The sequence below is a fragment of the Rattus norvegicus genome, chromosome 4 (assembly GCF_021556685.1).
Source record: "Rattus norvegicus strain SHRSP/BbbUtx chromosome 4, alternate assembly SHRSP_T2T, whole genome shotgun sequence".
Taxonomy (NCBI): Eukaryota; Metazoa; Chordata; class Mammalia; order Rodentia; family Muridae; genus Rattus; species Rattus norvegicus.
In genome coordinates this window covers 177,600,494-177,615,642 of record NC_141537.1, presented here as the reverse complement: position 1 = coordinate 177,615,642, position 15,149 = coordinate 177,600,494, and the positions used below count along the sequence as shown (strand labels likewise).

Sequence of the window (15,149 nt, the reverse complement as noted above, 5' to 3'; positions counted from 1 at the left end):
CTAGACGTCATCAACTGAAGAATGGGTAAAGGAAACATGGCACATTTATACAATGGAGTATTACTCAGCTGTTAGAAGCATCGTGAAATTTGTAGACAAATGGATGGAACTAGAAAATATCATCCTGAGTGAGGCAACCCAGACCGAGAAAGACAAACATGGTGTGTACTCAATTATGAGGGAAGATTGGCTGTAGAGTGAAAGTCAATCATTCTACAGTCTGCAGACCCAGAGAGGCGAAGTAACAGGAGAGTAGGCAGAAGTGGGAGGCAAGGATCTCCCTGGGAAGGGGAGGAAGGATAGATTTCATAGGTGGACTGGGGGCAGGTGGGTTGGGAACAGGACAGATCAGATTGGGGGCTAGGGAAGGAAGAACGACTAGAATTGGGGGACATTTTGGGGGGTGAGGTGGAAATTTTTCAACTTTTATAATTCCTACTGCAGCTGGCCGTTCTCGAAAGGTGGCAGCAAGCAACCACTGGACAAAGTTCTGGGAAGTGTCAGGTTTTTCTTTCCATGCACTGCATGAGTCACTGGGTTTGCAAAACACAGGGAGGGAACCTTTGAAAGTACAGGATAGAGAAGGACATCTTTGGAAATTTCTTCCTCAGCCTTTCCACTGTAAGAGCAGAGACTGAGCTCCTCTCTCTCTCTCTCTCTCTCTCTCTCTCTCTCTCTCTCTCTCTCTCTCTCTCTCTCCTCTATGCGTGTGTGTGTGAGAGAGAGGGAAATAGAGAGAGAGATGGTTTGTCTTTCTGTCTCTGTCTGTTTGCCTGTCTCTGTCCCTCTCTCCTTCTCTGTCTCCCCCCACCACCCCCAACTTCAGGTCCTGAACCAAGAGCTAACAGCATCTATTCCTTGTGTCTTGAGGATGGGAATTGTCAGCTTCATCCAGAACTAGCATTTTATAGCTTCAGTGTAGAAAACGCTCCCAGATACTCTCTCCTTTGTAGTAGAAGGACCTGCTTTTCTCTTGGTAACCCTCATGATTCCGATAAAACAGACATAGGATATCTGAGTTCTTGTTGCAACACTGGTGTTTCTGGCTGGTTCCCTTTCAGTATCTGGTATCAGCCAGATTTAAGAGCTGAACAGGCACCACTAGGACTACTGAGTATATACCATACTCTGAAGGCCAGTAAGGTCTCAGAATTACCACTCAGCTCTGTAATTATCATATGGAGCCTTATTTTAGGTTAGGAAGAGAGCTGGGTGGTAAGTAAGGCAATCCAGGGACTATGTCTCCCCTCTTCCTATGATCACCCCTTGCTCTGACTTCTTGGCCACAAACAACCCTCACTTACTGGCAAGAGCGAGTAATAAGTGCCCGCTGCAGGGCAGGCAGCACCCAAAGCTCTGTAGGCAGCATAACTTGCCTGCCTTTGAGTACACCCATCTTCTGCTCCTGTAGCAAAACACCTACGATTTGATACTTTATAAGGAGAGGAGGTTAAATTGGCTTTATTTGGTTTAGTGACTGAAAGGGGGAGCTCGAGTATACTTCTATTCTCATCTGTGGAGAGGAACTCACAGAAGGGAGGAGCCTCGTGTGCCAGAGTTCCCATGGAACATGAAGCCAGTGATTCAGACATAGCCACCTGCTCTCTTGGGGACTAACTTACTCTTCAAGGTCAGCCTTGTGTCTGTCGGCAGATGCATGGATGTAGTACACACACAAGGTGAAATTTTCTCCAGTCCTACAGAAGAACTAGGGCACTGAGATGGCTCAGCAGGAACAGGTACCTGTCCTCAAACCTGACGGCACAAGTTCAGTCCCCAGGACCCGCATGGTGGAAGGACCCCAAAGTTTTCCTCTGACTTTCACACTCATGCCATGGCAGGTGTGCCCAGCCCCCAGACATGTGCAGAACGGTAATGTGAAATTTTATGAAGAATGGCATTGTGTCATTGGTAAGAAAATGGATGGAACTGGGGATCATTGTACTGAGTGAAATAAAACAGAGTCAGGGAAACAAGTATCCCCTGCTCTCTCACACAGAGGACAGAAGCGCAGGGTGGGGGGCAAGACAGTCAAAGCATTTGAGAGACGCAAGTGAATACGCCATTGTGAGACTCTTCTCTTTGTACCATGACTAGACACTTATACAAGTTTTAAGAAAAACGACCAACATTAGTGTCTTCTGATAGTAAGTATGTCTTCATGACTTACCCACCTCTTAAAATTCCCATCCTCTCAGAGCCTAGGGAGATGACTCAGTTGGTGAAACTGCAATGCAGATTGCGTTTGGCGCCCCAGGGTCCAGATAAAAAGGCAGGCTGCAATCACAATCACGGGGCCGTGCAAGCAGAGACCGCAGGAACCTTGGGCTTTGCTTGTCAGCTACTCTAGCCTGATGGGTGAGCTCCAGACCAATGCGAATGGTTCTCAAAAAATGAGGTGAATCGAGTCTGAGAAACAACACCTGAAATTAACTTCTGATCTCCACTCACATGCAAACTCCTGTACGTGTGCACCTGCACATATATGTGTTCACACACAATGTATGTGTGATGCACACACACACAAGTATTTCACCATCTCTCACACTGTCACATCTGGCCAGGTTTTGGGCCCAGAAATTCTTGCAGGACACATCCAGACTGAATCCAAGCCACGACACTCTCGCCTCGTAAGTCTGAGGCTCCCCCTATGTCTGGGATAATGTGTTTTCATTCCATCATATTGGAAGGATTTATGCCTTCTCATTAAAGACATTTTAATTTGTGGTCAAGGATTTTATTCGTGTTCTGTCTTTGCCCAGCAAAACCTCAGAGGAGCATAAAATCACATCCCCGGATATTTTTTCATGCAGCTTTACCGTGGGTAGAAAACCATCCCTCAGAAAGAGTGCATGGTGGGGGAAACATGGACGTGAGGAAGGACATTCTGAGCGTGCCACTCAGCACTTGCTAAGTGGATTAGTTTACATAGGTTATTTTACTGTGCTCTAGACTGATAAATAACATACGGAAGATAACCCAGTTCCCACTGGGTGGTTGTCACAGCCTAGTTGCTGTCAGGCCCTCGGTCCTTATTCACTAGGGTAAGCGAAGGGCCAGATGGACCACTGAACCACTGACATATCCCACCTCTCTCTTCTCCGTCCTTCCTCTCCTCTGTTAACTACTCTGCTCTTATTGGTAGTCTTCAAGCATGTCAAGCTATTTCCTAGGTGAAGCCTATTGGAGAGTCCTTGGGTTCCCTGAATTGCTCGCCCCCATACAAGGTCCCACATATCTTCCTCAGGTGGAGCTCACATAGTCACTGCAGTCCGAAGCTCTTGTTAGGAGCCCCGGGGATTCTTACCGATGCAGTGCTAGGATGGCGTAGAGACCCGCACAGCTACATTCTTTACATGAATCCCCGGGATTGAATTCTAGTCTTGTTAGCTGAAGGCCAACATACTGACTGACCTGGGCTGATTGTTCATAAACACGTAGGCTTCATGATATGTGATCTATTCTTTCCTGCTTGATGGCAAAGAGCGTGTCCCGGCACAGTTTGTTTTATCCACTCAGATGCAAATAAAAGGGATTGATTTTCATTAATCACCTCCCATCACGGCTTTCTGACTTGAGTTGAATGCACAAGCTGGAGGTGAGGTCTTTTAATATGCAATCCTGATGAATCATTTTTGACAATTAGAAGAAAAGAAATACTTATTATACATGTGTATACATATCATACATGTGCACGCATATGCACTTGCGCATACACACACACACACACACACACACACACACACACACACACATATACACACACCTAGCTCAAAATGGAAGTTTCCAAACCCCATGAAACAGATAAGTGTGAAGAGTTAAACGGTCATTCTCGAGTGATAAGGCTCTGAAAGTGAGTTTATAACATGTTGTTTTGATTACTAGTTTATGTAACGTTTTATTTAAGCCGATTCCAAAAGCAATATGTTCCCAAGTGGTTTAGATGAGGACACGAGTAAAGAAGCACACCAAGAAATTAGGCCAACCGTCAGTCATCCCTGCTGCTGACGCGAGTGCTCCAACTGTCATCTGGAAGGTTTTCTAAATCCTGATGTCTGACAGTTGAAAGCCCACAAGTCAAGTCAAAGCCATTGGACACAAAGCCCCCACCCTGCATCTCAGAAGTCTTTTCCAGGACCTCTCCAGTCTCCATTTGGTAATCAAAACAATAGACAGTTGAGAGAGACATCAGCCTGTCACACACACACCCCCCCACACACACACCTACCTGTGTCTGAAAGCATCTGACAAGCTTTATTTCTTTAGACAGTAGGAATGTCAGGAACCTCCTTGTGTTCATTCTTTCTCCTGTTGCTGGGATGAAATACCTAAAGAGCGTTGCATGGAAGGAGGGGTTTGTTTGGGATTGGGTTTAGGGGACACAGCCCATCATGGAGGGAAGGCATGGCATGGCGACAGGAGTTCCAGGCAGCTGCCCACACTGCAGCTGCAGCCAGGAAGCAGGGGAGGTGGGTGCCGGTGTTCAACAACCTCTCTCCTTCCTTCTTTCTTTGTTCAGTCTGGAACCCTGACTGCTGAATCACCATCCATGCTCTGCATGAGTCTTCCTTGGCTCACAAACACAACCACGGATGTGTCTCCTGCATGTTCCTAAATCCGGTCAACTTGACAATGAAACCCAACTGACAAACTCCATTCCCAAATAGTAGCTTATCAGTGCCTAAAAGACCCTGGAGGATTCTCCCTTGGCGTGGCTAATTATGTTGCTAAGAAAGCCAGGCTCCCCAAGGAGCCCTCGACCTGTCCCTGCTGGTTTACAGGTGCGTCCTAGACACTGGTTAGACTCATTTCTCCTGTGTCGAGGCTTTTGCCCCAATTCCATGGCTGTCTGCTTGTCTACGGAATGTCTTTTTCCCCCTACTTTTCAGCATACTCCACATGGGTCGAGTTTTTCAACTATTAGAATAGATACCGAACAATTCACAGATATCCCCCTGAGCCGGAGCCTTTCCTGCTCTGACCTGAATTACATGGCACGCTTCATGTTTTGTTTTGTTTCCACTAGGAACCATTTATTGCCATGTCCTTTTTTTCCCTGATTTTTCCCCCTCCATCTTTATTAACTTGAGTATTTCTTATTTACATTTCAATTGTTATTACCGTTCCCAGTTTCCAGGCCAACATCCCCCTAACCCCTCACCCTCCCCTTCTATATGGGTGTTCCTCTCCTCAACCTCCCCCATTACCTCCCTCCCACCAACAATCTAGTTCACTGGGGGTTCAGTCTTGGCAGGACCAAGGGCTTCCCCTTCCACTGGTGCTCTTACTGGGCTATTCATTGCTACCTATGGGGTCAGAGTCCAGGGTCAGTCCATGTATAGTCTTTAGGTAGTGGCTTAGTCCCTGGAAGCTCTGGTTGCTTGGCATTGTTGTTCATATGGGGTCTCGAGCCCCTTCAAGCTCTTCCAGTCCTTTCTGTGATTCCTTCAACGAGGGTCCCATTCTCAGTTCAGTGGTTTGCTGCTGGGCATTCACCTATGTATTTGCCATATTCTGGCTGTGTCTCTCAAGAGAGATCTACATCCGGTTCCTGTCAGCCTGCACTTCTTTGCTTCATCCATCTTATCTAGTTTGGTGGCTGTATATGTATGGGCCACATGTGGGGCAGGCTCTGAACGGGTGTTCCTTCTGCCTCTGTTCCAAACTTTGCCTCCCTATTCCCTGCCAAGGGTATTCTTGTTCCCCTTTTAAAGAAGGAGTGAAGCGTTCACATTTTGGTCATCCTTCTTGAGTCTCATGTGTTAGCTTCATATGTTTTTAATTTAACACTTAATACTTCTATCATTTATTTTCTGTGGGTTTTGCCTGTATGTATGTCTGTACACTGGTGCATGCCTGATGCTTATGGAGGTAAGAAGTGGAGATTGAATCCTCTGGAACTGGATTTACAGAAGGTTGTGAGCAACCCCGTGGGTCCTGGAATTTGAACCCAAGTCCTCAGGAAGAGTGGCCAGCGCTCTTAACTGCTGAATCATCTCTCCAGTCCCTCCTTTCCTGTTTTAATTATATCCTTCATTGTGTCAGATCTTAGCAACATCACATCTCTACAGTCACTGTCTGTCTCTTAAGATCAGTCACACCAACACATATTTATATAGCCCTAGCTATCTGAACGCAAACTAGATACTTAATAACCAGGCATAGTACATTGATTCTTTAATCCCAGCACTTAGGAAGTTGAGTCAAGAGAACTGCCTTGAATTTGAAGTGTGTCTGGGCTGTATAGTAAATTATAAGTTAGCCTGGGTTACACAACAACATGCTGTTTTGAAGGACAATGATAAAGTCAGGTAAAGAGAGAGGAGTAGCAGTGTAGTTCAGTTGGTAGAGTGTTTGTCTATCGTACACAAGCTCTTAAAAAGTAAAACAAAACAAAAACCAGACATGATCATCCACACCTGTGATCCCAGCACAAGGAAGAAACAGTCAGGAGAATCAGAAGTTTGAGGTCATCATAGACTACACAGGAAGTGTGACGCCAGCTCTCGGAATACATGAAACTCTGTCTCCCGAAAAAAAAAAAGTTTAATGTTTTTTGGTGTTAATTTGTTAGACAGTAAACTGCACAGCAAGCTGCACTTTAAACTGTATTTCAGTGGTGGAATTCACAGAACAAATGATGACACCTACTTGGCTGTTATCAGACGACAGCATGAATTACTGCAGAAAACAAAGGAAACAAAAACAATCTCACTGAGAAACAGGACAGACCCTCCAGCATGCAAGGGGTTAAGCAGATCTATGCCTAATGGAAAGGTGGGGGGGGGGGTTCCTCATTTTCCTTTATTAAAGACTAATTTTAGGTCTTTCTAGTAAATGAACATGTTGTTTATACTTCGTATACCCTCGACCCTCAAGTCTTGGAAAACACATAAAATTTCCAAGAATTAAAGTTTCCATTAATACAAGCGCCAAAAACAGAGGTTTGACCTGAGGGAGAAAGCACATTTCTGTCCCCTGGCTCCTTCTCAAAAGCTATAGAAAGACATTTACTGTATAATCTTTCTTGTGCGCAAAGGAGCAGTCTTATCATCTGACGATCTGGACCGGAGAGGCAGGCCTGGGGACCTGTCAGAAGAGAGCCCAGACTGCGCCCAGGGCGACAACACGTGTGGTGCAGGGACGTGGACAGCCACCCTGCTGGGTGTAAATTTTCTTTATCGGAAAATTTACTGCTGTGGATGGGGTTTTTGTTGTCTTTATTTTTGTTTTCCTTTTTTGTTTCTTTTGTGTGTTTTTGAGTTCCTGAAAACTGGTCTTAGTTAGTGAAATCATTCTTCAAAAGAATTTCAGCCCTCCCAACCCTCCGTATTATACCGTGAACAGATCTACACGCTCAGGGCAGGGACCCGATCCTCACACCAGTCTCACCCCACCCAAAACACCTACACTCTCTCCATCTGGTTTTATTTCATCTGAAGCAACCCAACGATTACCACACGTCCCCCCCCCCCCCCCGCCAAGTTACACTTTAAAAAATAATAAATTAAATCTCTTTGCGTCAGTGAACTTGGGTTCAGAAAGTTCTCTGAGCAGCGAGCCTTTTAAAGACGTGTGTGCCGGTCTAGCAGCAGAGTCGAGCTACTGGGAACCGAGCTGGCTCCGCTGGTGTCTCCTCCCCCGGTGGTCCCTCCCTTCTGGCCGGCTCCTGGCCTCCCCCCGACTGGCCTCCGCCTCTCCCCGCCTCGCTCGCTCGCTCGCTCGCTCGGCGGTCCGGCCCTAGCGAGGCCGCTGAGGAACTAACGGAGCACAGCCACTAGCATCACTACGCCCAGCTCCTACCCCGCCCTCCCAGTGGCCCAGCAGCAGGAGGGGAAAAGCCAAACCCATCCCTCTTCCTCCAGCCCTCCTCCCCGCATGCACTGTGGATCGCAGCCTCTAGAGTCCTAACTCAGTTCTGGAGGACCGACATCCCCCGGATATGCACTTCGGGAGGCCCCTGCTCCCGGGATGCGAGAGCTAGGGACCTGTCCGCCCTGTGCGGAGCTCCAGCCGCCGCCGGGCGCGCAACCCTGAGTCTGTAAGTTGCATCGCGCCTCCCGGGGACAGCAAGGGAAGCCGGCTACAGCCTAGCCAAAAGCCAAACAGCCAAGGTGTACTCAGCCCTGATCAAGCCCTGCCACTCCACTGCCGCGCTCAGCAGTGCCTCTGATCCCCGTGTCGCAAATTAGTTTCCAGTATATAGTATGATTTGTCCAGAGGGAGGGGACAGAAGGGGAGGGGAGGACGCCTTTTAAAACGCATCTCGTAAATCCTTCCAACTTAAAATCAATCATTTTCAAGTTCGGAAATGCATTGTTTGGTACCTTGTTAATTGCAGTTAATATTTTTTAATGAGCACGAAGCAGTGTCTTTGCTGCAACTAAAATAAGAATCCTTCCTTCTTTACTTTTAACCTTGCCACTTTATCTAAAAAGTTTAGCAATTACATGGTGAATTCAGCTGACTTTAATTTTTTTTCCCCCTCAGGGGCCTGTGTAGGTGGTATCCTTGCCCTAATCCCAAGGCCCAAGAGAAATCTCTTCGACCCTTTCTGTATATACAGAAAATGCTCTAAGATTTGCGTATCTGAGGCTATTTCCACGAGTACTCAGGGAGATAATGGGGCAGGGGGTTTGGAGAAAAGAGAGAGAGAGAGAGAGAGAGAGAGAGAGAGAGAGAGAGAGAGAGAGAGAGAGAGAGACTGATTCCTCTGTTTCAGATCAAAAGTTTTCCTCTGGGATGACTAGGTTCTCGTTTGAATTGATCACATCTTTAATTTAATATGTGTGTAAAGCAGCATCCCTTTGAACTAGAACCCGAGATGAGGAAAAGAAATTGACGGTTTTTAATGATTGTTTCTCTGGGTTTAAGAGGACGCGTTGTGGAGGAAAGGAGTCAGGGCAGGTGCCTAGGCGGGCTATGCTGAAAGGAAGATGCTGGCCAGGAAGAGCATCATCCCGGAGGAGTATGTGCTGGCCCGCATCGCGGCGGAGAACCTGCGCAAACCGCGCATCCGCGACCGCCTCCCCAAAGCCCGCTTCATCGCCAAGAGCGGAGCCTGCAACCTGGCTCACAAGAACATCCGAGAGCAAGGTCGCTTCCTGCAGGACATCTTCACCACCTTGGTAGACCTGAAGTGGCGTCACACGCTGGTCATCTTCACCATGTCCTTCCTCTGCAGCTGGCTGCTCTTCGCTATCATGTGGTGGCTGGTGGCCTTCGCCCACGGGGACATCTATGCTTACATGGAGAAAGGCATCACGGAGAAGAGTGGCCTGGAGTCTGCCGTCTGTGTGACCAATGTCAGGTAAGAATGAAGTCGGGTGAGACAGCGGCTGGTCAATTGTGAAATAAAAGGTTTTCACTGGACAGTTCAGGAACGAAAAGCAAATCTGGGTTGCAGGGTTGGGGCTAATACGTTAAAGTCTTTGTAAATGTAGTTTTATGGGTATTTCTGAGAATGTGCGGCTGCTTCTTTGTGCTAACCTCATGGGTTCGAAGAATTCTTGACCCCCCCAAATAAAACAGTTCGTTTTCACTCCAAGGATGTCCAGTGTGCCCCAGAAAATATCTCCAGTCAATCAAAAGCATTGTGCAAATACAAGAAATATTTTTCTGTAAAGCATTTTTAACTTTAAAATACACTAAAAGTAAGATAATTGAAATAAACATAAGCCTTTTCTTATCAAGGTTATTTTAGCATATCTGACAGATTGTTTCAGATTTTAAAAATTAAAGCTTATTCTAAACTTTAGAAGAGACGGTTTTAGTGAGAATCGGTGCAGGTTTTCACGAAAGAGGCTGAGTAACCACGAGTGCATATTGAAGTATCTTTCCACAGCTTCCACAGAATAGGAACAGGACAGCTTTTAGGTCACCTAACCTTGACTTCTGCAAATAGGGATGTTTCAAAGACCGCTAACTTGCATTTGGTTTTCGCAGCTCTCTTTTGTATTCCCATGAGGCAGGCCCCAAACATTGCAACAAGGCAAATTTTTTAAATTTGTTTCTTTGGGTGGGGACCTAATTTATATCAATTGCAAAAAATGATATAAATAAAATAAAACCGTAATAACATTGGGAAAAATTCCAGGGTGTTTTCTGAATCCTAGTCCGAATTCACATGATTCATGAGGCAGAGAGATGGAAGACACATCATCCAGCCAGGGAAACTGATAAGAACGAGACTTTCAGTGGTCCTGAACCTATAAAAGTATCAGAGCATGGCATGGCCAGGAGCTGAGTTTCTCATGATCTTACCTATGCTCCTTCCATTTGGCCAAGTAACTGCCAGGTCAGCGTGTCAAGGACAGAGGTCACCTGAGACCACACAGCTCAGATTTGGCTAGAGAGCAATGTACTAGACTGATCTAAGGCTTTACCCTTGGGCAGATAGGACTGTCTTTCCTCAAGCTTTTGCCTCAGTGACAATGTGAATAAGAAGCCCAGGTGAGCAGACAACCAGGGACACAGAGAACAAAGCCCTCTTTGTGTTTCAACGCTTCTAATGTGTTTGAGAGATTTGAAGTTAATGTTATTGTAATGGTGTGTCTCTTGCACTTACTGGCATTGACAGGGCTGGTGAGGGCATTCACATTCAAACAAGTTTCCAGTAAACAGGAAAGGAAAAGGTCCTGACAAAGGCAAGTAGGAAAAATGATCATGGCAACCTTGAAAACAAACTAATTTTACTCAAGGCGATCTATCATCACTATTTATGAAAATTTTACTCTTCTGGTAAATTTAAATATTGAAAGAGATTGTTCTTTCTAGGATGCTTTCTAGGAAGAGAATTTTATAGCAATCGCTGGTTTCTAAAACCTGCTTCTTGTTACTTCTTATCCAAAGAAGATATTCTGAAGAATATTTATTTCCTAGATGCATTCCTAATGGTGTTAAGCTGTGAGGAATGGTGTCAAAACTACAGTGAAGCAAAGGTGACTTCATCAACCTAACAGTGCTAGCTTTTAGATCACGCTCCTTAGTATACGTAAAGCCTATTGTCTTCCTAGAGAACTTTGAAGACGTACATAACTCTAATTGCTTGTTTTCCATTTCTTTTATAAATTCAATGTCAGGCAAATCATCAAATGTGGAAGCAACTTTTCCTCAGTGGCTGTCCAGCAGTATTTCCAAAGTTGCTTGGCTGCTCTCACTTAAGGGTGGCACATTTTCTCCTTTGTGCAGACGACTTTGCAACATGAGTCAGAAAATAGAAACAATGTTATTTTCCTCATTATTATTCAGCTGACGCTCTGCCCTCATCCCTTCTCCATTGAAGGCTTTTTTTTTCCACTTGAGATTGTGAGACAGGTGTCCAGAAAATATTGTTCTTATTCTGGATAGAGAAATTGAATTAATTGATTAATTGTTAATTGAATTAAACAATATTAAAAACACGGTTCAGGAACCATCTCCCAAGCCATGGACAGACATGGGACTCTTCTCTGACATACAAACCATTGTTAAACTCAGTGTTAGATGTGCACCCTCTTCTGAGGCCTGTTTCTACTGTCTGTGTGTTTCCCATCCATGCCACATATCTCAGGGTGTGTAAGGAGGGCAGAAGTCAATTCTTAGAGTTTTGCATGGACTGTTTTAGCCACAACAGAGATAAAGGGCTCTTTTCCTACCCCACTTGAAAGCAGATGGATGTGTGTGGACTCACACACTCTCCTGGCTTCCTGCCAAAGGGCAGCATGTATTGAGTGCTCAAATTCAAATGTTTGGTTTTCTCATTGTGCCTGGTATTCATAGATAATATTTTGACAGACTGTAATGTATGGTTTCTCTCCTATGAAGTTAGCGAAGTGTGGACCTGGGGTGAGTGTCAGGAATAGCGGCTGTGAAGAAGCCCCAGCAGTCCTGGGTATGCAGCCAGGCGAGTAATTTGCTAACAACAAAATGTGACTCTTCTCAGCCAGAGATTAAACAAAATTACCCAGGACTCACTCAAGTCCAGCAGGAGCCCTCCAAACCCTTGTCTATTCACTTAGATGCGGAGATGTACAACCAGAAAACACCTTCCCAAGAAAATCCTGACACCAGTTAGCTCTTTCCCCTTGCTCCTTTGAGAACAGCAGGCCAGATCTGACAGGACTCACGGATGTAGTCATTATGTATACATAGTTTTTGGGTCACATGAAAAACAAGATAATCAATAAAAACTTCTCCAAATGGAAAAAAACCCAACTCTCCTTATTAAAATACAAATGTTTTCTGGATGACATGTTTTACACCATGTTTTACCACTGTACTGGATTTTGTAAACAGGACAACCAATTACTGGATAATGACTATAATTCCAGAAGCTACAAATAATACAACATTCAGCCATTACCCAGTAGCTTCCATATGAACTCAAGTCTCTCAAACACAAGTAGGTAATAAATAACACTAGCTAGTAGAAAATTCCAGAAAGTAAGTTAGGCTTTGGTAAATGTGAAATATATCTACAATTTATATTTAGTTGTTTTTTTTATAAATGTCTTCACATGGTATATGATCTAGGAAGCATACAAATGGAAAAGGAGAGAGGAGGGGAGAAAGAGAGAAAGGGAGAGGGAGAGGATGTCAGAAGGTTGTGGGAGAGAGGAGGGAGGGAGAAAGGAGTGGGGAGGGTGCTTGTATTAAAAACGAATCTTTCCCAAGTCACTAGGCTGTAGTAGCAAGCGTGGCTCCTCCTGGGCACTTTCCACCACGCCCACGCTGACCTGGCGTTATTTCTGATATCATTCCTTACAGGTCATTCACTTCTGCGTTTCTCTTCTCCATCGAGGTTCAAGTGACCATTGGGTTTGGAGGGAGAATGATGACTGAGGAGTGCCCTCTGGCCATCACGGTTTTGATTCTGCAGAACATTGTGGGTCTGATCATCAACGCGGTCATGTTGGGCTGCATCTTCATGAAGACGGCCCAGGCCCACAGAAGGGCAGAGACGCTGATTTTCAGCCGCCATGCTGTAATTGCGGTCCGTAATGGCAAGCTGTGCTTCATGTTCCGGGTGGGTGACCTGAGGAAAAGCATGATCATTAGCGCCTCGGTGCGCATCCAGGTGGTCAAGAAAACCACGACGCCAGAAGGAGAGGTGGTGCCTATTCACCAGCAGGACATCCCTGTGGATAATCCCATCGAGAGCAATAACATCTTCCTAGTGGCCCCTTTGATCATCTGCCATGTGATTGATAAGCGTAGCCCCCTGTACGATATCTCAGCCACTGACCTTGTCAACCAAGACCTGGAGGTCATAGTGATTCTCGAGGGCGTGGTGGAAACCACGGGCATCACCACGCAAGCGCGGACCTCCTACATTGCAGAGGAGATCCAGTGGGGACACCGCTTCGTGTCGATTGTGACTGAGGAGGAGGGAGTGTACTCTGTGGACTATTCTAAATTTGGTAATACTGTGAGAGTGGCGGCGCCAAGATGCAGTGCCCGGGAGCTGGACGAGAAACCTTCCATCTTGATTCAGACCCTCCAAAAGAGTGAACTGTCGCACCAGAATTCTCTGAGGAAGCGCAACTCTATGAGAAGAAACAACTCCATGAGGAGGAGCAACTCCATCCGGAGGAATAACTCTTCCCTCATGGTGCCCAAGGTGCAATTCATGACTCCAGAAGGAAACCAGTGCCCATCAGAATCATGAGGGCAGGACGACCCTAGACAGCCACTCACTGAGTCCCGATGACTGACAGACCATCCTGAGACAGTTTGCTGAGTTCTGGTGATCGAAGTATCGGACCTGTCGCCAATTCAGGGCAGGAACACAACAGTATTCGTATTTTAAGGCACTGAAAAATATTCATATTTGAGAAATTAAACCTCTTGAATAAATAAACAATAGCACACAAAGCAGAGGGCTCGCGGCTCACACTTGTTTCCTCACACAGACTGCCGCAGCAGCGACACTTTTAGACATTTTTAGAGGCATGGAGTCACATAAAGATGATATCACCTTCTAAGATCCCTGCTCAGGTCTGTGGCCAAAGACAACCACAGTTTTCCCTTTCCTATTCTGTTTATTTGGGTTTTGGTTTGAAGCATTCTTTTTGGCTTGTCTTTCTGAGTTTGGGTTGCCATAGAAACCTGAGCCCTTCCTCTCTGATCCTCCTCTCATCTGGAAACTCTGTTTTCTTCCCAGCAGCCTTTGCCGTCTGAGTCAGTTGGCCTGCATGTCTGAGCTTCTGTCACTTAGCAGAGATGAGATCTTCTACCAGAGCCCAGGTTCATCCCCCTTAACTCCTGAGCCCTCAAGTAAGGGCAGAGTAGAGAGATGTCCTGAATTAACACAGTGTGTGGTGTGGTAAAACATGGAAACTAGGCAGTTGTGTAGCCTTTTAGTCAGAGTTTGGGGCTTGAATTTATTTCATATATGAGCCATTGGACCTCACAGGTCATCGGGAATATGTTCAAATCTAACCTTAAAAGACACATGATTCTAACCAGGTGGGCTAAGTTGACTGCTCCCAAGAAATCTGTGACTTGGAACTCTAGACTCAAAGATCAAACGGGTACTTGCAGCTCTGCTTGCCTGTTTAATAAAGTTCTCAAAACCCACTACTGTCTCTGTTGAAGCCATTGCTTCAGGTGTGGGAGTCTTGTGAAGAGTTGGGGTGGGGACTGAAGGAACCCACAAGGGATAGGGACCCCACAAGAAGACCAGTAGAGTCAACTCGCCTTGACCCCTAGGGGTTCCCATGCACCAACCATAAATGATCTACCCCACCCTACGCACATATGTAGCAGAAGTAGCTTGATCTTCATGTGGAGTACTTAGCGAACATGGAACAAACATGGGCTTGGTTTCACAGCATAAAGCAAGTGTGGTGAGGAAGCACCTGTTATCGTAGCCTGAGAGGTTGTCGAGGAAGGTCAGAAGTTCAGGTAAGCCTCAGCTACATATCAAGTCTGAGGCCAGCCTGGACCACTCCACCCCCAAAAGAAAAGGAAAGAAAGAAAATAAAAACCAATGAGCAACAAAAGCCCACACAATACTTTGTTTCCACTCACACACCCCGTCTTCTCTCCAGTTGTCCCGCCATTCACACCAATGTTTGGAAGCCATATTGATGTCTTCTTCATAGCTTCTATGCCGGTCACTAGTAAATATATCCAGAATGCAACTGTTTCCCTGTACTACTACCCTC

At 45.8% G+C, this 15,149-nt stretch overlaps 1 protein-coding gene across 1 annotated transcript; it reads left to right on the top strand.

The window, feature by feature from the left end:
• Positions 1-7,927: 7,927 nt before the first annotated feature.
• On the top strand, positions 7,928-13,774 carry Kcnj8 (potassium inwardly-rectifying channel, subfamily J, member 8). The gene is made up of 3 exons (NM_017099.4): positions 7,928-8,041; positions 8,875-9,310; positions 12,748-13,774. Exons 2-3 carry the CDS (start codon positions 8,937-8,939, stop codon positions 13,646-13,648), a joined length of 1,275 nt encoding a protein of 424 aa, NP_058795.3. The 5' UTR covers positions 7,928-8,041; positions 8,875-8,936; the 3' UTR covers positions 13,649-13,774.
• The last annotated feature ends 1,375 nt before the right edge of the window (positions 13,775-15,149 follow it).